The sequence below is a fragment of the Dipodomys spectabilis genome, unplaced genomic scaffold, assembly GCF_019054845.1.
Source record: "Dipodomys spectabilis isolate Male_0828 unplaced genomic scaffold, ASM1905484v1 ptg000342l, whole genome shotgun sequence".
Taxonomy (NCBI): Eukaryota; Metazoa; Chordata; class Mammalia; order Rodentia; family Heteromyidae; genus Dipodomys; species Dipodomys spectabilis.
Genome location: NW_024871019.1, coordinates 515765 through 542126, shown reverse-complemented (window position 1 = coordinate 542126; position 26362 = coordinate 515765). Strand labels below are relative to the sequence as shown.

The 26362-nt window shown below is 46.7% G+C and overlaps 1 protein-coding gene across 7 annotated transcripts in view; it reads right to left on the bottom strand.

The window, feature by feature from the left end:
• Positions 1-26362, bottom strand: part of Tfdp2 (transcription factor Dp-2) — a 48371-nt gene that overhangs the window by 16258 nt on the left and 5751 nt on the right. For 3 of the 7 annotated variants that reach the window (XM_042665718.1, XM_042665716.1, XM_042665719.1), the window contains exons 1-6: positions 21825-21888; positions 10733-10833; positions 5236-5357; positions 4000-4047; positions 1719-1881; positions 805-951 (exon numbers count right to left, since the gene is read on the bottom strand). In XM_042665718.1, coding sequence (XP_042521652.1) covers positions 805-951; positions 1719-1881; positions 4000-4047; positions 5236-5357; positions 10733-10833; positions 21825-21855 — 612 coding nt within the window. In that variant the 5' untranslated portion in view covers positions 21856-21888. Of the gene's footprint in view, positions 1-804; positions 952-1718; positions 1882-3999; positions 4048-5235; positions 5358-10732; positions 10834-21338; positions 21411-21824; positions 21889-26362 lie in introns of those variants that run through there. The other 4 variants (XM_042665717.1, XM_042665722.1, XM_042665721.1 and 1 more) reach the window with 3 other exon arrangements.

Genomic DNA, 26362 nt, shown 5'->3' with positions numbered 1-26362 from the left:
ACTTATTGTGCCCCGCTAACACGGGCCTCTGGCCCCGCACCTGCGCCTTCTGGCCTGCCACACACAGCGGTGTGCGTGATGAGCCACCCTCCTGTGCAGTGGAGGAGCGCTGCAGGGGAATAGGGCCTCTGCTGCCCACGTCCAGCAGCGGAGCCAGGGGAGCCGAGCTCGAGAACCCCCCCTGCCACTGCCCTGGCTGCACAAGATGCTGCTTGCCAAGGTGTGTGGTCAGCTGACTCTCACCGGAGCAGAGCTCTTCCCACAGGCCTCACCTGGCCACACGCTTTCCCGGCAGTTCCCAGCCTCAACTGCTGTTTTTCTCTATCTTCCAACTACCTGAGAAATGGCCACTAGCGCCTGAGGCTGCGGCTGCCCTGCGCGGGGTCGGAGCCGCGCTCTGGGCACGCAGCCGCAGCCATAGCTGTCACATCTTCGGTGACTCTTACCTTTCCTCTCCTCAGTTACCACCACAGTTTCATGTCTAGATTTTGGGGTCCAGCTCTGACTTGTCTAACTGAGTTTTAATGTCTCCAAAAGCCACTGTTCATCCCGCTCGCTCCATTTATGGCCGTGATTAAGTCAAACCAATCACAAGTGTGTGGCAGAAAGCATGCTCACACACGGGAGGTTTCTGTATTGCTGGAAGACATCACAAGGCAGGAAAGCTGAGCATCGTCTCCATTCTGATACACTAATGGTCTGGCAGAGTGTAGAGAAATGCCGGCATACGCAAACCTCCTATTTCCACATGAAAATGTTCCCGATGTGCAGCGACACCAACCACTTTGTGAAGAGCTTCCTTACCTCCAGGTTTTGACATTCCTGAGCAGAATTGGTGGGCAGTCCGATCCATTTGATTTCTTTCTTCTCCTTTGAAATTATGTTCATCGCCATTAACACATTCAAGGCATCATAAACCCTTCGCCGAATGTTCTTCTGATCGTAAGCCTGCTAAAAGTATTTTTCACTGAGTGACGAGGGTTAAAAGGGTTAAATAGTCACATTACTTTGATATACTAAAATCAATACAGTAACTTCAAAATGCTAAACAAATTTTATGCCACTGAAAATAATCTTCAAAACCAATGAGGAAATAAACACTATCATCAGACTGACGTTGGGAAGCACAAAACAATTCGCCGGGCAGGAGGAAGATCATTTTAAAACAAGTGCTGGGAGATGCAGGATAGGGTGTGGACTCCAGAGAGGGCTGAGTCACAGGTAGGCTACACTCCGTTACATTTTTTAAAAAAATCCAAGGTGGGTCTGGTGGTGCAGGTCTGTAATCTTAGCTACTCGGAGCTGCAGTCAGGGAAAGCAGTTCAAGACCAGCACAGGCAAGAAGCTCTCTGGACTCTCAACCAATGGCCAGCAGTGGCAGGGGAACCGCCTCTGTGCATAGATCTCGGCCTAGGTCAGCCAGCGCTGGCACAAGGCCAGGCCTTTTTCAATGTGGAACTGGAGGTGTGGCCCAAGTGGTAGAGCGCCAGCCATGAATCAAAGAGCCAAGTGAAAGCAGGAAGGCCTGAATAAAAGCCCTAATAGCAGCATACAACAACCCAAAGCAAAGTAGCTTCCCATCCCATCTGAAAATGTCTATTTAAATAAAACAGTCATTTCAAAACATCAGCACACTCAGGTGGAGGTGGTTCCTAGCTCTTCCCATCCTCCGCTCAAGGAAAAGTGGCCCTGTGAGGGGAACCTCACAACCAACCTACCGAATCAGCTGCCAAATGGTTATTTGAGTTGGTGAACTCCGATACCAGCTCGTCAGCTACTTCGTTATATGACGTTGTACCTTTCCGTTGAACTTTCTCACACACTTTCATTGAAAAATGCCTCAAGCCCTTTCCATTCTTATCTCCCTTTCTGCTTCGTTTACTAGGAGAAAATAAATTGTATCAAAAATGTATATTCCATTATACTTGTTAGAGGTCTCCCTCCTTCACCAAACTGTAAGATGATAGAAGAAGACAGCATCAGCTCTTGTTCTGAGTGGTAAAAATTAAAAGCAAATAAAGAGGAGGAAATGTTACCAAATTCAATTTTTACCGTAAGGGAATGATAAAGCACACAGTGCTTTTCTCTGCACACCACTTTTTAGTTAACAAATACTGAACGTGCAATATTTACAAATGTGCACTAAACATGGCGCCAGAGTTTCACTGTGTCCCTCAGAGTTCCCAGTGTTCCAGTATTTTGACTCAAGCCTGTCATTCTAGCTACTCAGGAAGCTGATATCTGAGGATAATGGATTGAAACCGGCCTAAGCAGTTAAGTCTGTGAGCCTCTTATCACCAATTAGTTATCAAAAAGGCACAAATGGAGCTGTTCATGGCTCAAGTAGTAGAGCACCGGCCTTGAGTGAAAAAGGCAAGAGCACAAGTCCCTGAGTTTAAACTCCAGTAGCAGTGTGCACGCGGTACACGCGTGCGCGCATACACACAAACAGCAAACAAAGTACAGAGGAAGAGTATGGTATGTAAATGAGTGCCATCACTGTACATAAATACAATTATTTACACAATGGAGAGAGGGCGGAGAGCACATGGAAAGTGGGGCTGAAACCCAGCCATAGGCCCCAACCTGGCCCTGGGTTTGAGATGTAGCATCAAACCCCAACATCAAGGAGACAGTCATGTTTCAGGGATTGCTTGCCAGCCACGTTACCGGCATCAGTCAGGACATGGAACATGGGATATACGCCGTCTGCGGTGCAGGGTGTCAGTACTTTCTGTGTCTTTAAAACCAGGACTTACCCAGCATGGAGAAAGGGCTGAGAGGTAATTAAAAGGGACAGCAAGAGTTAAGCAAAACTGGTCATGATCTCAGATGGGGGTAGTAGGCGTCTGTTAGGTAAAATTAAGCCACGCCAGGCACTGGTGGCTCAGGCCTGTCAGCCTACTCAGGAGACTGAGATCTGAGGATTGCAATTCAAAGCCAGCCCGGGCAGAAGAGTTCCCATGAGATTCCAATGAACTACTCAAAAACTGGATGTGGGGCTGTGGCTCAGAGTGGCAAAGCACTAACCATGAGCAAGAGCGCTCAGGAATAGCGCCCATGACTACCACCACCAATGGAAGTTAAGCAACAGAATTAGAAGCTTAACTGCAACCCAGGCATTAAGTCTGGAAAGTCTGCCCCACAATAATAAAGATCCCCAAACTTAATTTGCCTCTAAACTGGAGAACCCACTACAGAACACCACTGCCTGTGACATCCCCATGCAGAGCCCGCTGTGTGCGTCTGTGCTTGACTTCATACAAGTCATACAAGTTACGTGCGAAAGCAAAGACTGCTGAAAGCAGAGGCACAGGCGTTATTTCGAAAGAACCATGTTGTACATAGGGGTTTAAGGTAAGTACATCTCAGTTCAGTGATTGTAGACTTTAAAGGATGGTGGGGTTTTGTGAAGGCGGCCAGGAGCTATCATCAGGGAGGCTACAGTGGCTGTGTGGCTGGTTTGCTCTGCGTCATACACAGCAGAGCCCTGCTACCCCTGCGCCTGGGCGCCCTGGCCCGGGCCTCCACAGCCCCTGGCTCTGCCATCTGTGCAGCTGTACAGCCCACCCCTGCTCCTGGGCGGGCTTCTGTCATTTAGTGTGTTTAAGAATCACCTATGTGGGCTGGGAAGGTAGCTCAGTGGTAGAGTGCTCACCTGGCATGCATGAAGCCCTGGGTTCCATTCCTCAGTACCACAGACACAGAAAAGCCAGAAGTGGCGCTGTGGCTCAAGTGGTAGAGCGCTAGCCTTGCACAAAATAGGCCAGGGACAGTGCTCTGGCCCTGAGTTCAAGCCCCAGGACTGGCAAAAACAACACAAAAACCAAAAACCCCTGTGTTTCTACTGAAGCCACACACAAGGGGACTCAATGCAGACATGAAATGGCAGGGTAACTGGATGAAGTGGCTTTGTGAGGGACACCACCATTATTTACAGTCCAGCAGACACCAGCCTCCGCCTCACACAATGCAAAGCTCCTTCAGACTGACACTCACCTCTCTGAAAACTCGGAGTCTATAAATTCTCTAGCCCGTTTTCTATCACTAAAAAGAAAAGAAAGATAGCATAAGCACAACTCTTTCATGAATCATTAATATCCTTTGTCTAGCTGGACATGGAGACTCTAGACAAAAGAACAAATACAGAAGACGCGCGTGCAAGGCCGAAGCCAAAGTAAGTTCAGTGATTACTTAGGAAAATGGTTGAGACGGACAACTGCACAAACTATCAAAGCGTGTACGCTGCACATGGCTGTGTGTGGCTGAGCCCTTCACCATGGCTGCGCTTGGCCGTCCACTTCCCCCAGAGCTGGGAGCGCTCCTCACCTACACGCGCTGTCCGCCGGTAGTAAGGAACTCATGACAGAACTTCCCAAGAGACAATGGGAGCTTCCAGGCATTTTTCTTTTTTTGTTTTGGTGCCAGTACAGTGCCTCATGCCTGTAATCCTAGTTACTCAAGAGGCTGAAATCTGAGATTGAGGTCCAAAAATAGCACAGGCAGGAAAGTCCATGACACTCTTTAACTACCGAAGCGGGAAGTGGAGCTCAAGTGGTAGAGCACCAGCCGTCAACCAAAATGCCAGGAGACAGCACCCATGCCCTGAGTTCAACTGCCAGTACTGTTGGATACACAAGTGTGCACACACATGCGCATGTGCACGTGCACATACACACACACACACACACAAACAAGGAAGGGGTAGGGGTTAGAAAAGACTGGAACTTTTTTCTGCCAGTACTGGGGTATGAACTTGGGGCTCTGCTTGCTAGGCTAGGGCTCTACCACTGGACCCACACCTACCCAGATGCTTTCTTCCCCACATTGTGCCTCACCGTTTTGGCTAGACAGATCTCAGAGAAGACCATGATTTCCCTACCCATGACTCCCATGTGGACAGGATTACAGGTGTGCAAGGCTGTACCTGGCAAAGCCTTTTTATTTTTATTTATTTTTTGTCGGTTGTGGGGCTTGAACTCTGGGCCTGGACGCTGTCCCTCAGCTCTTCAGCCCACGGCGAGAGCTCTACCACTTGAGCCACAGCGCCACTTCCGGTTTTCTCATGGTTTACTGGAGATCAGAGTCTCATGGACTTTCCTGCCCAGGCTGGCTTTGAACCGCGATCCTCAGATCTCAGCCTCCTGAGTAGCTAGGGTGACAGGCGTGAGCCACAGGCGCCCAGTAAGCTTTTTTATTTGTAAAGGTTTCAGGAGCAGCTGTGGACCCGCTTACCTGGGGACCCAGCCGGTGGCTTCTGTGACGTGTGTCTGAGTGACCATTGCGGGTGCAGGGGTGTACGGACTCCCAAGCAGAACACTTCCAGCGCTGGCTAGCCTCTGCGGTGTGCTTATGATCTGTAAAATCAGCACAGGAAAATAACACTGCTCATCATGAGGACAAGACACCAGGTAGAAAGTAATGTCAACTGCCAACCAACGCACAGGAAAGAACTTTGCTGCCTAAACAGCACTTTTAACGCCAGTCATCAGAAATGTAAGTAACACCTCTCTCTGACTTGCTGACTGACCAGAATCCAAAAGCACCATGCTCTACACGCTGGAACGTCGCCGTGTAGGTCCAGGCACACGAGCAGTCATTTGGAAGACTTAAGCTGGTAACTGCCTGTGTCTTCCTATCAGAAAACTTAAGATTAGGCTGCAGAAGGGACATTTGTGGAACCAAGAATATTTTTTTCTTTTTTCCAAAAAGGCTCCTTCAACTGGGTGCTGCTGGCTCATGCCTAGAATCCTAGCTCCTGAGGAGGCTGAAATCCGGAGGACTGTGATACAAACGTCTACAAGACTCCATCTCCAATTAACCAGCAGTAGGCCAGGACAGACGTGGGGCTCAAATGGTAAAGCAGCAGTTGACCAAGTATGAGACTCTGAGTTCAAACCCCAGCATCACCAAATGAATGAGCCAATGAAAGTGAAGGCAAAATTCAAACAGTATCCTAAACTGTAAAAAACAATTCAGAAAGAGATGAGAGTAGGAGTGACACTGTCCAAAAAGAAATATACTCAGCCAGGTACCGGTGGCTCACGCCTGTCATCCTAGCTACTCAGGAGGCTGAGATCTGAGGATCACAGTTCAAAGCCAGCCTGGGCAGGAAAGTCCGTGAGACTCTTACCTCCAATAAAACCACTAGAAAACTGGAAGTGGCGCTGTGGCTCAAGTGGTAGAGCACTCGCCTTGAGCTGAAGAGCACAGGGACAGCGCCCAAGCCCAGAGCTCAAGCCCCACAACCGACCAAAAACTTAATTTATACTCATGGGGCAGGGAAGGTGGCTCAGGGGTAGAGCGCTTGCCTTGCATCATGAGGCCCTGGGTTCGATTCCTTAGCACCACATAAGCAGAAAACCCTAGAAGTGGCGCTGTGGCTCAAGTGGTGGAGCGCTCGCCTGGAGCTGAAAAGCTGAGGGACAGCCCAGACTTCAGGCCACACAACTGGCAAAAAAAAAAAAAAAAAGAAAAGAAAAAGAAAAATAATCATTACCAGACTTATGTAATTGTTTCCCTCTGTATATCACCTTTATTATAACAATTAAAACATTCAGATTTAGTCACTGCATCTTTCAATATCTATTCACTTATAAAGTATTTTAGAAGTTTAGCTCATGTCTGCAAGTGTTGCCCCTATGTCATTTTGGGATTAGTGAGAAGTCAGTACCTACAGATGCCTAGGCAGCCCTTTTAACAGTTTAATCCTATAATGAAGAAATTAAAACAAAGCCAATAGTGACAACTGTCGGCAAGATGCCAAGGCGTTAGGTAAGGTACTGAGAAGCCGGCCTCACGAGGGAGAGCAGACGCCTTTCTCCTCTGCAGGAAGGTCTGTGAGACTCTAAGCTCGAACTGCCCCCAGAAAACTGGAAGTGGAGCTGTGGCTCAAAGAGGCAGAGCTCTAACCTTGAGCAAAAAGCTCAGGGACAATGCCTGGGCCCTGAGTTCAAGTCCCAGTACTGGCACAAAACAAAACAACCACTAAAAACATACACACACACACAAAACAAACCCAGAGAAAGTCACTATAAGGCTTGATCAACCCATGAACATAGGCAATGAGTCTTTATGGGAGATGAGTCAAACATGCTTAGTATGTCTGAACCTGAATTTTGATATGTCAGATTAAAACTGGAGGTAAAACATACTTCTAACATTTAACTGATCTAATGAAAAGGAGGTTTTAGAGTTCATAGATCTCTCCAGACACTGGTAATTGAAATGTTATCAAAGGGTTTCTCGGAGGCTCGATTAGTTGGGCTGTAAAACGCGGTGGCTGAGGTCCACCCTGAAGGCTGTCTGAAGGCTGCTGCCCCCGCACAGCATGGCTGCACGCTGCTGCCACCTACAGCTGGAAAAGCAGAGTGCACGCAGCGTGGAGGAGAAGAAACCTTCAAAGGATTTCACTAAGACAGTGTTGGCTTTCACCACAAAACACACACACACACACACACACACACACACACACACACTCTCTCTCTCTCTCTCTCTCTCTCTCTTCTCTCTCTCTCTCTCTTTAAATCTTCTGAAACAAGATAGCCGTAAGATATGACCTTAAGATATTTATCTATCTGATATACAAGAAAAGGGCCAATATTTTAAACTTACAACAGTCACTGCTGAATGAATTTTACAACCGATAGAAAAAGCTTTTCCTGGAGCTTTTTGAGCTTTCTACCACCCAGTACCACCCAGGGAGACTGAGCCTCCCAGAGAGATGTGAAGGTCAAAGGGCTGGGAGAAGGAAGCCCAGAAGAAGTATATGAGGGTGGCTTGCTTTAAGAATTCCGTAACTAGCCGGGCGCTGGTGGCTCACGCCTGTAATCCTAGCTACTCAGGAGGCTGAGATCTGAGGATCGTGGTTCAAAGCCAGCCTGGGCAGGAAAGACCGTGAGACTCCTATCTCCAATAAAACCACCAGAAAACCGGAAGTGGCGCTGTAGCTCAAGTGGTAGAGCGCTCGCCTTGAGCTGAAGAGCTGAGGGACAGCGCCCAGGCCCAGAGTTCAAGCCCCATGACCAACAAAAAAAAAAAAAGAATTCCGTAACTAAACGCCATCTTGTAACAGCCATGGGAGAAGTGCTGGTGAGGAGGCATGTTTCCTCACTTGCAGTGGTGGGAGTGGAACCAGATAGTACAGGCGTGAGCACTTAGGCAGGCGCTGCACCCTGAGTTTACAAGCCCAGCCCAAACAAGGCTGAAGAGTGGGAAGAACGGTCAGGAGAGAAGAGCAGAGCGCGTGGCTTGGTGGTACAGAGCTATAATCCTGACACTCAGGAGGCTGAGAAAGGAGGATGAAAAGTTCAAGGCCAGCTGGGCGCTGGTGGCTCACACCTGTCATCCTAGCTACTCAGGAGGCTGAGACCTGAGGATCACGGTTCAAAGCCAGCCCAGGAACTCCAATTAGCAAGCAGAATAGTGGAGGTGGTGCTGGAGACTAGCCTGGAGCTCAGGGACAGCACCCAGGCCCTGAGTTCAAGCCCCATGACCTCCCCCCCTACACCCACAAAAACCATAGAAATGTGTGGTGTCAATTCTGGACACTGTGAAGACAAGACACCCGCATATTCAACGTCTGGGGAAGGCTCCTACGCTCAGAGGATGCCTTCCTGCACCCACAGCAGAGTCCTGCCCGCACCCCTGTGACTCAGGGACCCTGAAAGTCCCACTTCCGCTACCACAACAATGGCTCTCAAATCGCAACTGGAATTTGGGAGGGACACAGCCTGACCAGAGAAGTGGGATTCTACCCACAAATGAAAAACCAAAATGAGGGCTGGGAAGGTGGCTCCGTGGTCGAGCGCTTGCCTTGCATGCCTGAGGCCCTGGGTTTGATCCCTTAGTACCACATAAGCAAAAAGAAAAAGCTGGAAGTGGCGCTGTGGCTCAAGAGGTAGAGCGCTAGCCCTCAACTGAAGAGCTGAGGGACAGCGCCCAGGCCCCAGAGTTCAGGCCCCACGACCGGACCCCCCCCCCAAAAAAAACAAAAAACAACAAAAGAGTCTGGGTACTGTCCAGAACTGCAAAAAAGCCATTAGCCAGGGTCCTGCTCATGTGTACCTACCAGGCTGTGGAGGAGAATGCTTAGCAACTGTTTGAAGAGAGTCTGAATCACCTTGAAACAGGGACATTTACTTGAACTCTCTATGAGGTTTTGAGTTAGAGTACATTCTTTACATACTTAGAATTAATTGTGCTTTATCCTTTTATTTATTTATTTATTTTTGGGTTGGTCATGGGGCTTGAATCTGGGCCTGGGTGCTGTCCCTCAGCTCTTCAGGTCAAGGCGAGCGCTCTACCCCTTGAGCCACAGCACCACTTCTGGTTTTCTAGTGGTTTATTGGAGATAAGAGTCTCCCGGACTTTCCTGCCCGGACTGGCTTTGAACTATGATCCTCAGATCTCAGCCTCCTGAGTAGCTAGGATGACAGGCATGAACCACCGGCACCTGGCGCCTAACTGTGCTTTATCTTAAGCTTGAAATTGGCAGATGATTTAACAGTTTCCAACTGATCAAAGAAAGGGGCTGGGAAGGTGGCTCAGTGGTAGAGCGCTTGCCTTGCATGCCTGAGGCCCTGGGTTCAATTCCTCAGCACCACATAAGAAAAAAGAAAAAAAGCCGGAAGTGGCGCTGTGGCTCAAGTGGTAGAGCGCTAGCCTTGAGCTGAAGAGCTGAGGGACAGCGCCCAGGCCCAGAGTTCAGGCCCTACAATCAGACCCAAAAAAACCCAAAAAAACCAACTGATCAAAGAAAAAATGTCATTCTACACTGTCTTCAAGGCTCTCTGAAATCAGTACAATTGGTCCAATAGCTTTGTATTTAACACAGTCTACATATTACGGGCAAAATGTACAAGTGAAAAGTGATTCCAGGGCTGGGAAGGTGGCTCAGTGGTAGAGCGCTTGCCTCTCATGCATGAGGCCCTGGGTTCGATTCCTCAGCACCACATACGCAGAAAAAAGCCAGAAGTGGTGCTGTGGCTCAAGTGGTAGCGTGCTTACCTTGAGCTGAAGAGCTGAGGGGCAGCGCCCAGGCCCAGAGTTCAGGCCTCACGACCGACAAAAAAAAAAAAAAAAAAAGCGAGTCCAGGAGCTGAAGGACTTTTCTTTTGCTGGCGATGGGGCCGCCATTACCTCAGGCATCTGCTAGGTGATGCAACTTTGTCTCTCCCAAAGCCTGCACACTCAGCCACAGCTACACTCTGAAGAGTAAATGAATGTCTATGGAAGAACTTAGCATGGTCTATTTTTTTTTTTTTTTTGGTCGGTCCTGGGGCCTGAACTCTGGGCCTGGGCGCTGTCCCTCAGCTCTTCAGCTCAAGGCTAGCGCTCTACCACTTGAGCCTCAGCACCACTTCGGGCTTTTTCTGCTTCTGTGGTGCTAAGGAATTGAACCCAGGGACTCATGCATACAAGGCAAGCGCTCTACCGCTGAGCCACCTTCCCAGCCCTCATGCATTATTTCAACTGCTGTAGACAAAACTGAAGTCAGGCTCAGAGACGAAGGGCACATGTCTTCTCTCATATGTGGAAGTTAAACCTAAATTATAAACATCCATGAAAACATGCACACAAAAATTTTGTTTAAAGCTCCGGGACCGGCACCTGTAAAAATTAAATAACTAAGATACCTGAAATTAAGTAGATTACATGGTTAAACAGTTCCAGTCTAATTGTCTTGGTAATTCATGTAAAACTTAATTCTAAGACTAGATGGTTTTCTTACCATTTGGGGTCCAACATTCACATTTATTGGTCCTAAGGTTTTTGGCAGAATCTTCGTTGGAGAGTTGCTGTTGGAAACTGGAAATGTAACAAGGATGTTACCTGAAATGACATCAAAATACAGAGTGAGCGCTCCACCCAGCCCTCAGGCAGCCCCAGCCTAACCCACTCTAACAGAACTTATAATCACCCCAAAACGGGCACTTACTGGAAACCACATTAATTGCTTTGTCGTAATTAGTTTAATTTTACTTACATTTTTATGGGAAACCTATAAAATAACTCCAGTTTGACAGTAATTAGACTTTCACAGGAAAAATATTTTGACAACACAAATCTAGCAGGATTTTTTTTTTTTTTTTACAGTAGGGATTTGAACTTAGGGTCTCATGGTTACTCAGCAAGAGCTCTAAAACTTGAGCCATGCCTCCAGTCCAGCTTTTTGCTGGTTAACTGGAGACAGAGTTGCAGACTTTTTTCTGTTCTGGCTAGTTGTGAACCACACTCTTCAGGGGCTCAGCATCCTGAGTAGTAAGGATTACACGTGTGAGCCATCAATATCCAGCTTGAGAAAAAGATCTTTAACGGATGTCAGAGCAAAAACAAACTAAATATTCTAAACAAATTAAGAGCTAAACTAAACTAAAAGCTCATATTTTCAAAGTATCAAATAATTGGTAGGTTTTGTCCTTTTGTAATGTTAAAGGGAAAAACCTACCCTGTTTTGTTTGAACTGTGTTTGCTACGGATCATGGCTGGTAGGCAGGAGAGCAGGCAGCTATGGTCTCTGCTCCCAGGCCTGATGCGTTAGCTACTTGATGTAGAAAGTCACCTAGAAGCCATTTAAGTGATGTCAACACTTTTAGCACAGCAAAATGGTACCCAAAGAACCCCTCCCTCCCCCAATGCAAATAACAAGTCAGAAGCGTTTCTTTTTAAGGCTGATACTCTACTACTTGATGCATGGCTCCAGCTTTTTATGGTTAATTGGAGATAAAAATCTCATACTTTCCTGTCTGGGCTGGCTTTGAACTGCAATCCTCAGATCTTAGTCTACTGAGTAGCTAAGACAGGCGTGAGCCACCAGCATGCAGCTAAGTCAGCAATTTTTTTTTTGTTTTTTTGTTTTGGTCCGGTTGTGGGTCTGAACTCTGGGCCTGGGCTCTGTCCCTCAGCTCTTCAGCTCAAAGCTAGCGCTCTACCACTTGAGCCACAGCGCCACTTCCGGCTTTTTTCTTTTTTGCTTATGTGGTGCTGAGGAATCGAACCCAGGGCCTCAGGCATGCAATGCAAGCGCTCTACCACTGAGCCACCTTCCCAGCCCAAGTCAGCAATTTTCTAAATTACAAATATCAACTACTGAACTCCCCAGGGGAAGCCCCTGCTTCTCAGAGCCTCTAGGATGTTAGGATTGCCAAAATAAAGGAGATCACCTGGGAAGGAGGCAAAAAGGCCAAAATTGCAACCCTGTAGAAAACCAGCATTTAAACACAGTCTAGTTTTGTAATCCCAGCACTCAGGGGGCTGAGGCAGAGGATGTGACTATAGTGATGTATCTCAGAAAAACAAGCAAAAGAAAATGGGGCTGTGGCCCAACTGTTAGAGCGCCAGCCTTGAGTGAAAAAGCTAAGGGAGAGCTCTAGGCTCTGAGTTCAAGCCTCAGTGCATGTACCAAAAAGAAAATAAATCTACAGTATTTACCTATCCATGAGGAGTTGTTAAGTACCAGAGATCACAGGAGAAGACAAAAGCACAGGCTGCAACCTGACAAACACGCCAGCACCTGAACTTCCAACCTGGTCAGCAGCAGAGCAAACCAGAGCTGCCTGTGTATAGTTCAGTCCTTGGCCCTTATACTTCAGCTCCTTAGCACCAGGAGCCTGATGCTAGCCAGAAGGTCGCTTCTGGCACTTGGTGTATTTGGCAAAACCAAAACTTCAGAGTTGCCTGGACTTTGCTTCCAACAATTTGCCGTTGACTAAATGAGATCAAGCTGGGGGGGTTAGAGGGGGGAGGGGGAGGGGGGTTAGAGGGGGGAGGGGGAGGGAGGGTAGAGGGGGGGAGGGGGAGTGGGGGGGTAGAGGGGGGAGGCAGGGGCGCATGGGCTAGTGGCTGAGACATAGGACTGAAGAAATAGAGGAAGAAATGGAGACGCACCAAACCTTGGCATCAGCACACAATTCGTTGATCCCTTGTTTTCTGACGCAGGGCCTGGCTGTGTACTCAGGCTGGCCTTGCCGGGAGCATGGTGTGCGCCTCCATACTGGAGCGGAGCTAGCCCGTGAGCCCCGTGTGCTCGAAGGCTTCGGCTCCCTGCCTTCCACGCGTCCAGTTGAGAGGAAAACTCCACAGTGAACTGTGATTTAGCTACCTGATAGCAGTGTAATTTTTTCATAGCACTTTCAAATAGAGATTTGGTGGTTCAAGAAACACTTTTAGCCGAAGCTTTTCCTGGAAGAAGGGATCAGCGGTGTGCTGGAGGGGGCGTCCCTTCCTGCTGGGTTATCCGCTGCTCAATTCCAAGTAGGGCAGAGGCCATGGGGCGGCCTCCAACTCACAATGCCAGCCAACCTCCAGTCCCCACTCAGAGTTTACAATGACCCATGCTGCTGCGTGCCATGCCTGTGAGACCCCCAAAATACTGCATGTAAATTGTATCTTAATACAAACATGATGGGAGGTGGTAGGCCAGTTCTTACTGATTAGCAAGATGCTAATTACAGACCTGCAATCCTCCTGGAGACTTTGCATATGGACTTTCCTAAGCGGCTGGTATAGATCAGGATGGCCATACCAGTCAGGAGATGGTTGTAGGAGGGTGGCAAGGTTCTGCTTCTCAGACAGGCGACTGGCACTTTATTTTTTATTTCAGCTGTGCTGGGTTTGTGCGCATGGCCTGAAGCTAGCTAGGCGGGCTTCCATATCCTACATCTATCTTTACCATAACAACTTCTGGCACCTTCCACGGCTGACCTCGGGTCCAGGTCATCCTGCGGGCCCTGCACACCCACCCACCACCATTCCCATGGTAACAAGTGGCTACTTTTATTTTTGTGCCCAACGGGGAAATGAACTGAAAGCCTCAAGCACTCACTGTGGCTCGGGCCGTGTCCCACGCGCTCTGGCGTCTTATTTTTCAGACAGGGTTTCGGGTTAGCTGCCTGGCTGGCCTTGGGGAACTCCATCCTCCTTTCCCTACCTCCCGAGCAGGCGGTACCACGGGCCAACACACGCGCTACAAGTGGCTACTGAGCACTTACACTTGGCAGTTACCTTCACATTGTAATGACATTTAAAACGAGGGTTGGGGGCATGGCTCAAGCAGTAGAGAGCCTGTCTCCCAAACGAGAGGCCCCTGGAGTCTAAAGTCCAATACAACCAAGAAAACAAAAACAATGGAAAGCGGTCCCCACTCAGCATTCTGCGGCTGTGTTGGTTTCTCTCACTTTACTGTTGCCAAGTTTTCCCGCTCCATGGGGATCGGGGATTACTCTTTCACATAAAATGCTGTAAACTTAATACATAAGACTGCAACTGAAGAGTGTAACATGAACGTCAGTAACAGCAGAGCATTTACTACAGTAAATGCCATGAATAATATTTATATTCATTTCATGCTGAATGTTTTATTTTTGTTTATTTTTTGTCAGTTGTGGAACCTGAACTCTGGGCCTGGGTGCTGTCCCTCAGCTCTTCAGCTCAAGGCTGACGCTGTATCACTTGAGCCACAGCACAACTTCCAGCTTTTTCTGCCTATGTGGTGCTGAGGAATCGAACCCTGGGCCTCATGCATGCAAGGCAAGTGCTCTACCACTGAGCCTCCTTCCCAGCCCTGAATAATGTGTTTAAAAAGTTTTGATAAATGTCTGAAGAATGAGTTGGGTCAAACAGAATCTATCTTCACACTGAGTTTCTGGGCAGTTTAGAACTACACAAGGGCAGCTTACATCACTAAACAGTGCAGGTGTGTCGTCTGTATAGCAGTCAAGACCAAGCCAACTGCCCGTACCAGTGGCTCACCCTGCAATCCTAGCTACTGAGGAGATTTGAAATCTCAAGAGTCTAGTTTGAAGTCAGCCCAGGGAAAAGTCTGGTAGACTCTTATCTCCAATGAACCATCAAAAAGCCAGCAGAGCCAGTAGCCCAAGTGGTAGAGCGCTAGCCTTGAGCAAAAAAGCTCAGGGACAGCGTCCAGGCCCTGAGTTCATCCTTTAAGATTCCCTGCATTGGGCCACCTCGCCCAAACCCTGTCCTGCACCAGCTCTAAGGCCAGAGCCTACAGGCATCCAGGAGTCTCCCACGGCAGCCTCCCACGTGCTCCTCCACAGCCTATCTGTGCTCTTGGCTTCGATAGGCATTTTTCCTTAGAGGATACCTTCTTAAATAAATACCTAGCTCCCTCTTTCTAGATGAGAACCATAAATCTTCAAATTCTTTATGATTCCAAGGAAGGAAGAAAACGTTTATTTTGATCTTTCCGCATACCAAGATTTAAACAGCGCTTCTTCATTGCTTAAGGCAGCTCCTCAATGGGAGCCCTGGAATCTGGAATATTGTAACTGGGACATTACTTCATTGGGTCTCAAAGCTTAGAAACCTTAGAAATTGCTTAGTCCTTTCTCACCACACACTGAACAATATGCCCACAAGCGTGTGATACTGAGACTCGAACCCAACAGCCTCACATGTGAGCAACAGGTCTTTCCATACTTTCTAAATGTTTTTTTCTTCTATTCCATTTTTTGCTTAACAATCCCAAGTGTAGTCCATGTTCTTTACCTATGTGGCTGCTCCCACTCTTCTTGGCAGCCCCCAAATGGAGTTCAAGGGGCTGCCATTCAGAACACATTGCTGGGCTCCCGCTGGATGGCATCCAGGGAGCAGAGGTGGAAATCTGTATTTTTTTAAAAATTTATTTTTGTGGGGCTGGGAAGGTGGCTCAGTGGTAGAGCGCTTGCCTTGCATGCCTGAGGCCCTGGGTTCCATTCCTCAGCACCACATAAGAAAAAAGAAAAAAGCCGGAAGTGGTGCTGTGGCTCAAGTGGTAGAGCGCTAGCCTTGAGCTGAAGAGCTGAGGGACAGCGCCCAGGCCCAGAGTTCAGGCCCCACGACCAGACCCAAAAAATAAAAAATAAAGAATAAAATAAATAAATAAAATTTATTTTTGTCGGTCGTGGGGCTTGAACTGGGCCTGGGCGCTGTCCCTCGGCTTTTCAGCTCAAGGCGAGCACTCTATCACTTGAACCACAGTGCCACAGCGCTACTTCTGGTTTTCTGGTGGTTTATTGGAGATAAGAATCTCATGGACTTTCCTGCCTGGGCTGCCTTTGAACTGTGATTCTCAGATCTCAGCCTCTTGAGTAGCTAGAATGACAGGCATGAGCCACCAGCGCCCTGCTGGAAATCTGTTATTTTTAAAATTAGCTTCAGCTTATTCTTTTTTTTTTTGGTCGATTGTGGGGCTTGAACTCTGGGCCTGGACGCTGTCCCTCAGCTCTTCAGCTCAAGGTGAGCGCTCTACCACTTGAGCTACAGCGCCACTTCCGGTTTTCTGGTGGTTTATTGGAGATAGGAGTCTCATGGTCTCTCCTGCCCGGGCTGGCTTTGAACCTCGATCCTCAGATCTCAGCCTCCTGAGTAGCTAGGATGACAGGCATGAGCCACCAGCGCCCGGCTAGCTTATTTATTCTTATAACCTGGCCAGACTAGGAAAGAGTGCTTCAAGTTCTTTTTTCTCTTTGTTCAAACTAAAAAGAGTTTAAGTCTACAGTTATTACTGCACTAAATTTTTCATTTTGGTTTAAAAAGAGGAAAAAAGAAGCTGTGACCATGACTTCTACAATCGCTCCTTAACGTTCTATTTTCTTAATATGTAGCTTCCTGTCAACTACTGCCTTTCGCCCTGTCACTTGCCAATGCACTGAGCAGATGGCAAGTAGACCTTGTTTACAGGCCTCAGGATGAGCAGCAGCGACAGCGCACACTGTTATCTCCCCTGCCAGCTACCAAGTGTCCAGAGGAGATCAGGCCAGCCTGTGCACCATTAACAAGCATGAAACATGGGAGGGAACCTGGGAAACCAATGTCACCAAGCCCAGCATGCCTCTCAGATGGCCACCAGACCGTGTGAACCAATAAATCAATTGGTTCTCTAATATTTAGAAAAGATGACAATGACTGCAGATAGATCTTGAGTTAAAAGGTCGAGTCCATAAAACACGTATACAACTTTTAAGATACATGAATTAGAGCAAAGCACTTCCACTTAGAAAATAAACAATCACAGTTCCACGGGCTGTGGGGAGCACTTATTCAAACTGCAGGAACATGCCCACGGTCTGGGTAAGCAAGGCAGGCCGCTGTGGGCTCTGTGAAGCTATCTGCATTTTTTTAAAAAGATTCTGAAAAGCAAGAAAGCTTAACATCAGACCTTATAAAAAAACAACCACCCTTTTGTACTAGAAGATTATGCATAAAAACAAACACATAAAAGCATCAAGAAAACATAAAAACCCCAAAAAACAAAAATATAAAAACATTAAAAAATTAAAACATTATACGAATTGCCAAATTTTCATCCCAAGTAAGCAAGGTACCAGAAGTGAAGTAGACCAAAGAGGGTTTTCACCCTTAGTTACCATCTAAAAGTTCACTTGTAAGAAACCACGTCATTCATTACATGCGACCGTAACAAAAGGAGTCGACTCCTAACAGTACTCAAAGACACAGTGCTGGGGCTGGGAATGTGGTCAGTGGTAGAGTGCTTGCCTAGCATGCATGAAGCTCTGGGTTCAGTTCCTCAGCACCACACAGAAAAAGCTGGAAGTGGCACTGTGGCTCAAGTGGTAGAGTGCTAGCCTTGAACAAAAAGCTCAATGGGGCTGGGAAGATGGCTCAGTGGTAGAGTGTTGGCCTCGAATGCATGAGGCCCTGGATTCAATTCCTTAGCACCACAGAAACAGAAAAAGCCAGAAGGGGTGCTGTGACTCAAATAATAGAGCGCTAGCCTTGGGCTGAAGAGCTGAGGGACGGAGACCAGGCCCAGAGTTCAGCCCCCATGACCGACAAAATAAAAAATAAAAGCTCAGGGACAATGCCCAAGCCCTGAGGTTCAAGCCCCAGGAGTGGCAAAAAAAAAAAAAAAAAACCCACAGTGCTCATACTCCTTTATGGTGCTCCTGAGAAATACAAAGACTTCCTTCCAGAACGCAGACGTGAAGCAAATCTTCCTTCCTCCCCAGATTGTGTTTCGTTTTATGTACATATGCAAGGCAGGGGGAAGTCTACACAGCTGCTCCTGAGCACAAGCACTCAGTCCTGTGCTAAGTCCATGTACACACCAAGAACCACAGGTGCTTTACTCCTGAAGTCTTTCATGCTACACCTAGACTATGACAGCAATGATGGTAGGAGGGGCCCTCTGCACATTAAGGATTGTCTGGGACAGATCTCTCAGTAGTAGAGTGGTGCTGAGCATCAGCTTCTAGATAGCAAACTCAGATTGGTTTGGCTTCTCACACAGACAACATATAGAGCAAGAGAAATGAGTAGCACACAGAACACATATCCACACTACAATTCACCTATGATTTTTGAACACACAGTCAATATCCCATAACTTACATCTAAGGAGACAGTGGGAAGTCATCTAAAATAATTCAACCCACTGCTTATTTAAAATAGTGACATGTACTTTTAATATCTACAATCTATGGATGCTGTGACAGTTCAATGTCCCACACATTGATAGTGTTAAAACGTGTTTATTCCATCAACATTTATATTCTTTTGTCAAAGTAGTAAACATCATGGGGCTGGAAATGTGGCTCAGTGGTAGAGTGCTTGCCTAGCATGCATGAAGCCCTGGGTTCCATTTTTCAGTACCACATACACAGAAAAAGCAGGAAATGGTGCTATGGCTTTAGTAAAGTGATAGCCTTGAGCAAAAGCAGCTCAGAGATAGTGTCCAGGCCCCAGGACTAGGAAAAAATAAAAAAGAATAAACATCCTACAGACCAGCCCAGAATATCTAAATCCACTTAAGTTATTTTACTTACCTTAACGAAGAAAAAAAAAACCTCTAGTTATATTCATTATTCCTTACAAAAGTAAAACGTATATAATTTTAGAGCTGTATCTTCATCTTAAAGCAAAGATATAAATTTCAAACTCTCTAAAATCTGTCATCATCATTTGAAGAAAGCTTTCAAGAAAATCCAGTTGGAGCCTGGTACTGGTGGCTCACGCCAGTAATCCTAGATCTCAGAAGGCTGATGGTGGTTCAAAGCCAGCCTGGGCAGGGAACTCCTTGAGACTCTTATCTCCAAATAACCACCAGAAAAACTGGAAGTGGTGCTGTGGCTCAAGTGGTAGAGCGCTTGCCTTGGACTGAAGAGCTGAGGGACAGCGCCCAGGCCCAGAGTTCAAGCCCCACGACTGACAACAACAAAAAGCACAGACTTGGAGGAGTGGCTCAGGTATTAGGACACCATCCAAAGAGTGACAACAAGCGTCAGATAACTAGTTCCAGGGTGAACTTGAATTAACAAACAAACAATATTTGATCAATATACTTCAAGTACTCTGAGAGATCTGGAGTGGGGCGTGGCACCAGTTCCACAAGGGCTACCCTGAAGCACAGTGTGGTGGTGCACTATTGTAAGAGCAGCGAGTACTCCCGGAGGCTAAGGCAGGGGAATGAGAGTTCCAGGTCAGCGTGGGAAGAGCTCGGGGACCCTATCTCAAAACGAAACCAGGAGAAAAGGCAAACGCATGAAGTTTTAATGTGCACAAGAGCACAGTTGTTCTGTGTTATTGGTAAACGGGAAGTTTTTTTCTTGACTCATTATGAATTCCACAAATTCACTTTGAACATTTTCTGACTGCTTTCATTCCATGCATACTGCTTCCAGCTCTGCTTTCCTGATCTTTGCAGCAAGCAAACCCAAGCTACACTCCAAATGTCCCTTCCACACTTCTTATTTGAAGGTCTCTGGATCAGGACTCAAGTTTCTCAGAAAATGGAATCATCTTTCAATAGAGGCCACTAATCTTCCATATTTCAATTTCATTTTAAGCCTTTGAACCTATTGTGCCATTTGGAAGCTTTTGCAACCTGTGTATTTCCTATATAATTTATATGGTGTAGGGTATTTTTCAATTCATACAATTTAATGATCCATTTTTCCACAACTTCAGTTGCAATATTAAAAAATTCACTCCCACATTAATTGCACATGCTTTTTTTGAATATTAAAAAACTAGAAAATGTTACTCATTGTGTCTCTACTGATTCTCAAATCCTGACTATAAAAGGATAAATTTTAACTCAATTATGTGGCTGTTTTATTTATTTGCTGATTTATGATCACCTCTCTCTCTCTCTCTCTCTCTCTCTCCAACTACTGTGAGTTTTGAATAGAGCAAGCTTAATTGTCACAGAAGAAACATCTGTTGCTTTTTTCTTCTTGGGGCTTCCTAACTGAAAGAAAAAGCTCTCCGCCTGACCTCCCTCTCCCTCCCTCTCCCCCTCCCCCAACCCAGTTCTTTAAACCTCCAAGTGAATGTATTGTTTCAAATATTACTGTATCCAGTAAAATGTTATAGCTTATCCAGAGACATTCAATTCCTTGTAAGAGTTCAAAGAACCACTAAATGCTATATACATCAAAACTGCACTTGCCAATAGAAAACAGACTGTAACTACAAGGCAGATTTTAAGGTGCTCTTGAAATGATCAACTCAAACAAGTCAGCACATAATTCCCAGCTTCTTCCCTAAGAAGCGTTCCAGGGCTGAGGTTTCCTCCCATCTCCAGATGCACAGAGCATCTTGCACGCTCTATTTTCTTTTGCAAATCCAAGGCCAACAGAATGGCAGTCACCACCCCAAGAGGCAGACACCAAACAGTGCCACCCACTCTCACGCGGCGGCTCCTAATAAACCATAAAGCAGTGGAATGCGCCGGCCCCTTTATGAGCAAACAATGACCGCGCTTCATTAGAATACAGCTGACATGTTCAAAGCACAAACACTTTTAAGAAAAATGTACATGGAAAAGAAAGAAAAGAAAAGAGAAGAAAAGAGAAGGCGAGGGATGGAAGCTGAATTACTTTTCAAGTGTCAGGCTGATTTCCTAAGATCCCGAGCAAGTGTGTTCTGCGGTTGACAATTTCAAAGTTTTCATAAATGGAAAGTAAGGTTGAATTATCGGCAAAGCTTATTTTACTGACTACTAAGGGAGGAAAATAATGAAAGTACCCCTGGACTGTTTTTGTAAGCAGTTACCAGGAAACATCCCAGCCAACCACTCATGTTCCTAAACGCTTCCCCAGCACCTGACTGAACACGATGCTCCCCAATTCCATCCATATCTTAAGCATTTTACTTGATGTCCAAGAGCAAGGATAAAATAGGCTAACTCTGCCCCTCCCCCTAAGTTACCCCTCCCCATGGTGCCCCGTGGATTTTCTGTCTGCACCCAGCAAGGACATCTGGAAATGTGCATGCTTCTGACTGTTTTTCAATTTCCCATTGCTGCACTGAAACAAACCTAAAGCACCCGTGTAAAAACTGACCCACGAGTGCAGAGCCAGGCGCTCTCTTACCTGGAGCCCGGGGCAGCCTCTCTCCGCAGAGCACTCCACAGTCTTTGTTACCATTCACTGGAAACTTGAGACTGTGTCAGACGGAAGCAATCGAGTTCAGAAAAGCTCAATGTAAACTACTTCTCCGTGAACTAAAAAGATGCTCAAGAAAACTTGTGAGCGGGATTTGGCCGGACCAGTACACACTTGCTAATGTTAGAAGCAAAGTCTGGGGAGTTAAGAGACCCCGGCTTCCCTATGTCAACCCTGCTTTCTCATTCAATTAAAAGGAAGGCTTTTTATTCTAAAGGGGGAAAAAATGCTTCAAAGTGACCGTGATAGGAACACCAACTCCAAGCTCACATTTTTTGGGTAAGTCTCATTTGAATTTTACAAGGAACCAGTTAAAATTCAAATGAGATTTATAAAAAATGTGAGCCTGGAGTTTGGTGTTTTATCGCTGTCACTTTGAAAAATGATAAAAATGTAAAACGGAGATGAACTTACTCAAGAGCCCTGCATGGCTGGAGCTGAGCATGTCAGGCAGAGGATCGGCTGGCGCGGGTCCCAAAGCGAAGACTTTATCGCATCCCGAGAGCAGAGCCCGAGCACCTGGCTTCTCAGAGAGGAAGAGGAGGAGAAACCCTTGAAAAACTGCCGGGGGCTCTCGGAACCTGTAAAAACTGAGCCGGCTCTTGTGGGAGGGGAAAGAAGTCCTGGTCCTGCCCCCCGAGATAGGAGGCCATGCTTCAACGCCAAAGTGAATGACAGGTCCATTTCTGATATCAACAAAGACCAGCTTAGCTGCGCTCCATTTTTTTCCCCCCACTTTCCCACACAGTTAGAAGCCTTACACTTTTTCAGGTTAGTCCTTTTATATCTGGGGTTAAGTACCTTTCTCCATTTTCTCAAGAGGTAACCCAATTATGTTGTCCTAGTTTTTTTTTTACATGATTAATTAAAATTACATACCTCATCATTGCACTCAGTTTTCCTAGGCAGGAAAGCTGAACAAAATAGGATCTCACAAGTTCTCTTCCAAATCTACTCTTTGCAATACCGGGTAACCCTCTAATTATCAATAGTAATAATGTCTTTCCTGCATCCTGGTATGGGGCACACACAGACATAAAAGTAGGTAACTTTTTTTTTTAAGGCAATGAAATCATAGCATTCTGAACTGGAGAGATATAAAAATAATTTAGTTTAAAACACATGCTTGAGTCAACATTTACTGAACATTTTACCAGAAGCCAAGCACTGTTTTGAGGCTTGAGGATAGATTCGTGTGTATACACAAGGCCAAACAAAACCGCCTTTATTCATACCTCTATTACACTATGTGCATAGAGATGATACTATAGGATGACATAGAGTGAAAATTAAATTGGTTTGTAAACATATCAGTCCAAACAAAATACAACCTTAGAGGGTCCAGTATCTTTTTGTATTTTATTCTGTTTTTCGTATTCTATTCTGTTTTTAGTGCGTCCACTACAATGTTTGGGACAAAGAACTGAAATTCTATACAGATTTCAGAAGACCTTGGGAATAAAAGAGGAAAAGTGAGATCATACAGAATCTGATCAGCCTTACAAATTAAAATCTTTCATGTATATACCAATTTGCATTCTTACATTTGGAAACAATAGTAAACTTTCTATCCCTGCCCTTTGTACAGAGAAAATAGATGCGTATCTCTAACCTGTCAGGTCAGTCAGAGGTGCTTGCTCTATCATGTGAGACTATGCTATCTGGGACTAGATATGGTCACAGTGGTTACTATTTTAAAACAAAAGGAAGCCCCATGCTGTTGATTCATGCCCACAATCCTAGATACTCAGGAGGCTAAGATTTGAGGATCCTGGTTCAAAGCCAGCCCACAGAGACAAACTTGTGAGACTTTCTCTACCTAGCAAAAAGCTAAAAGTGGAGATGTGGCTCAAGTGGTAGAGAGCCAGCCCTGAGTGGAAAAAACTAAGAATGCAAAGCTCCGAGTCCAAGCCCTAGTACCAGCTCAGGCGCACACACAAATCCAAGTTCCAAGAACTAGACATCTATCTACCATAACTCTACACTAGAGAGCACCCGCCCTCTCCCAGAGCTGGACAAGGAAGGATTCCAAGTTCACATATAATCTATCTGTGGGCTGGGAAGGTGGCTCAGTGGTAGAGCGCTTGCCTCGTAAGCATGAGGCCCTGGGTTCAATTCCTCAGCACCCCATACACAGAAAAAGCTGGAAGTGGCACTGTGGCTCAAGCGATAGAGTGCTAACCTTGAGCAAAAGAAGCCCAGGGACAGTGCCCAGGCCTAGGTTCAAGCCCCCACGGAAAAAAAAAAAAAATTCAGAACATATAATGTACCTCTGTGTGTGTGTATATGTGTGTGTATATAATATTTTGGGTCCGATTGTGGGGCCTGAACTCTGGGCCTGGGCGCTGTCCCTCAGCTCTTCAGCTCAAGGCTAGCGCTCTACCACTTGAGCCACAGCGCCACTTCCGGCTTTTTTTTTTTTCTGCTTATGTGGTGCTGAGGAATCGAACCCAGGGCCTCATACATGCAAGGCAAGTGCTCTGCCACTGAGCCACCTTCCCAGCCCATCCTGTGTATTTTTATAATCAACCTAACAGCCACCCATGGTCAGGAAGACATGTGAGGACTAACGTCCAGCCATGAACCTGTGGGCTTCCACGACCCCTGCTCACGGTCATCCATTCTTCCCTTCTTCCCTTCAAGGGAAAGGTACTCCCCTAATCCTACACAGAAAACTCACTTGATGCCTCTAATTCATTGTAACTACTGACCAATTTGAAAACACCAAAGGGTGCTGAGCACTCCCCCTCCTAGGATAATAAGCTCCTCTCTCTGAACTTCAATTTCTGTTCTTACGGCAACCTGAACACACAGTCACACATTTAACAACTCATGTGCGATTCTTCAGGGGGAACGGCACTGAGATAGGACAACGGCCACTCTCTGCTGATACCACTATCGACCAAGCCCATGCAATGGAGGAGACGCTAGCGACCGTGTGCCCATTACCTGTTCAAGTACCAACACCTAACCCTGACGTGGGTGAGACCTGGGGGGACCCTGCTACCAACCGCATGTGTGGTATCGCATAACCCACTGTTTCCGTGCTTTCAACAGTCCCTGGACTACTGAGCATAGGCTGACGGTCACCAGGGACCTGGCACACAGGCTGCCACAGCGGATAAACCAACAAGACACTGACATCTACGCACAGAGCTAAAACAGAGCGCAGTAAACGCAGAAATGGACCACACAAGGAACCAAAGGAGCACAGAAGACAAACATAAGTCTAGAGGTAGGGCCAGGTGCTGGTGGCTCATGCCTGTAATTCTGGCTACTCAGGGGGCTGAGATTTGAGGATGCCAGTTCAAAGCCAGCCTTGGCAGGAAAGACCATGAGACTCTAATCTCCAATTAGCCACCAGAAAATTAGTAGTAGCACCATGGCTCAAAGTGGTAGAGCACTAAGCTTGAGCAAAAAGAACTCAGGGACAGCACCCAGGCCCTGAGTTCAAGCCCCATGACTGACAAAAAAAAGAGTAGAAGTAGGGCTATATGTAAAATATGTCATATCCTATTGAATATGGTGCCAAGTGCCTACAGTCCCAGCTACTTGCTAGATCATCACTTGTTCTCAGGTGATGCTAGGAAAGCCTGGACAACACAGCAAGATCCCTTCTCAAAATAATAATAATAAACCAATTACAGGAGGCTGCATTTGTCTTTCAGATAAACAACAAACTTGCTTTTAAACAAAACTATGCCCAAATCTCATGCTGGAGTTAGAACCAGGGCATGCAAAGCATGCTCTCTGCTGTGAGCATGACAACATGCTGTGGCAATATTTAAAGCCTAGCTATGAAATGCATGTAGCTCAGTGGCATTGGGCTTGCCTAACAAACACAGGGCTCTGTCCTAGATCCCTAGCACTACAAAAAAAAGCAAAAAGAAGGAGGAGGATAAGGAGGAAAAAGAGGAAGAGGGCCGGGCGCTGGTGGCTCACGCCTGTAATCCTAGCTACTCAGGAGGCTGAGATCTGAGGATCGAGGTTCAAAGCCAGCCCGGGCAGGAGAGACCGTGAGACTCCTATCTCCAATAAACCACCAGAAAACCGGAAGTGGCGCTGTAGCTCAAGTGGTAGAGCGCTCGCCTTGAGCTGAAGAGCTGAGGGACAGCGCCCAGGCCCAGAGTTCAAGCCCCACGACCGACAAAAAAAAAAAAAAAAGAGGAAGAGGAAGAGGAGGAAGAGGAAGAGGAGGGAGAAGAAAGGAGGGAAAAAGAGAGCAGAACAAACATCTCCAACAAATGCAGACCAAGTATGTTAGAGTCTGGCGTTGGCCTCGGCCAGGAGACAAGGCTCCAAGGTCTCCCCTAGTAAGGGCGGCCAGGGCGGGACCTAGTGCTCCTGCCAACAACCATGTCAGTGAGCCATCTTGGAAGTAGATCCAGCTGGGCCTTCACAACTCCAGTCCTAGGAACAGCTTGGCTACAAACTCCTGAGAGACCTTGAGGTGGAATTCTTTAGATAAGCCGCTCCTAGATTCCTGATCTTCAGAAACTGTTTGTTTAGGCAGGCTTTAGAGTGATTTGCTAAGTCACAATAGAAAAGTCATAGCCCATGAGAGGAGCCCAGTGCCAGCATCAACCACATCTCTTCCCTGGTCAGCAGCGCCACAAGCCACTAAAAGGCGGGACCTCAGGGAGCACCATGGGGACTGTCAATCCGATACACCTCCCATCAGTGGTGGGTGAGAGCATGCTCCCACAGCCAGCACAGGCCTCCCCAAGTTTCTTAGCTATCGCACATCCCTGAGTTTTGTTTTGCTGTATTCCTGTGAGTCTCATCTTGGGGACCGGACTCAGGACCTCATGCATGTTAGGCAAGCCACATTCCTAGCCCTCTAATAAGACCTTTTATGAAAGAAAAGAAAAAAAGGAATCATTTGCACCGACTTTAACTATATCAGGCAACTTTGTGGAAAAAAGATAACTAGCGAAAATTAGAAAATTAGA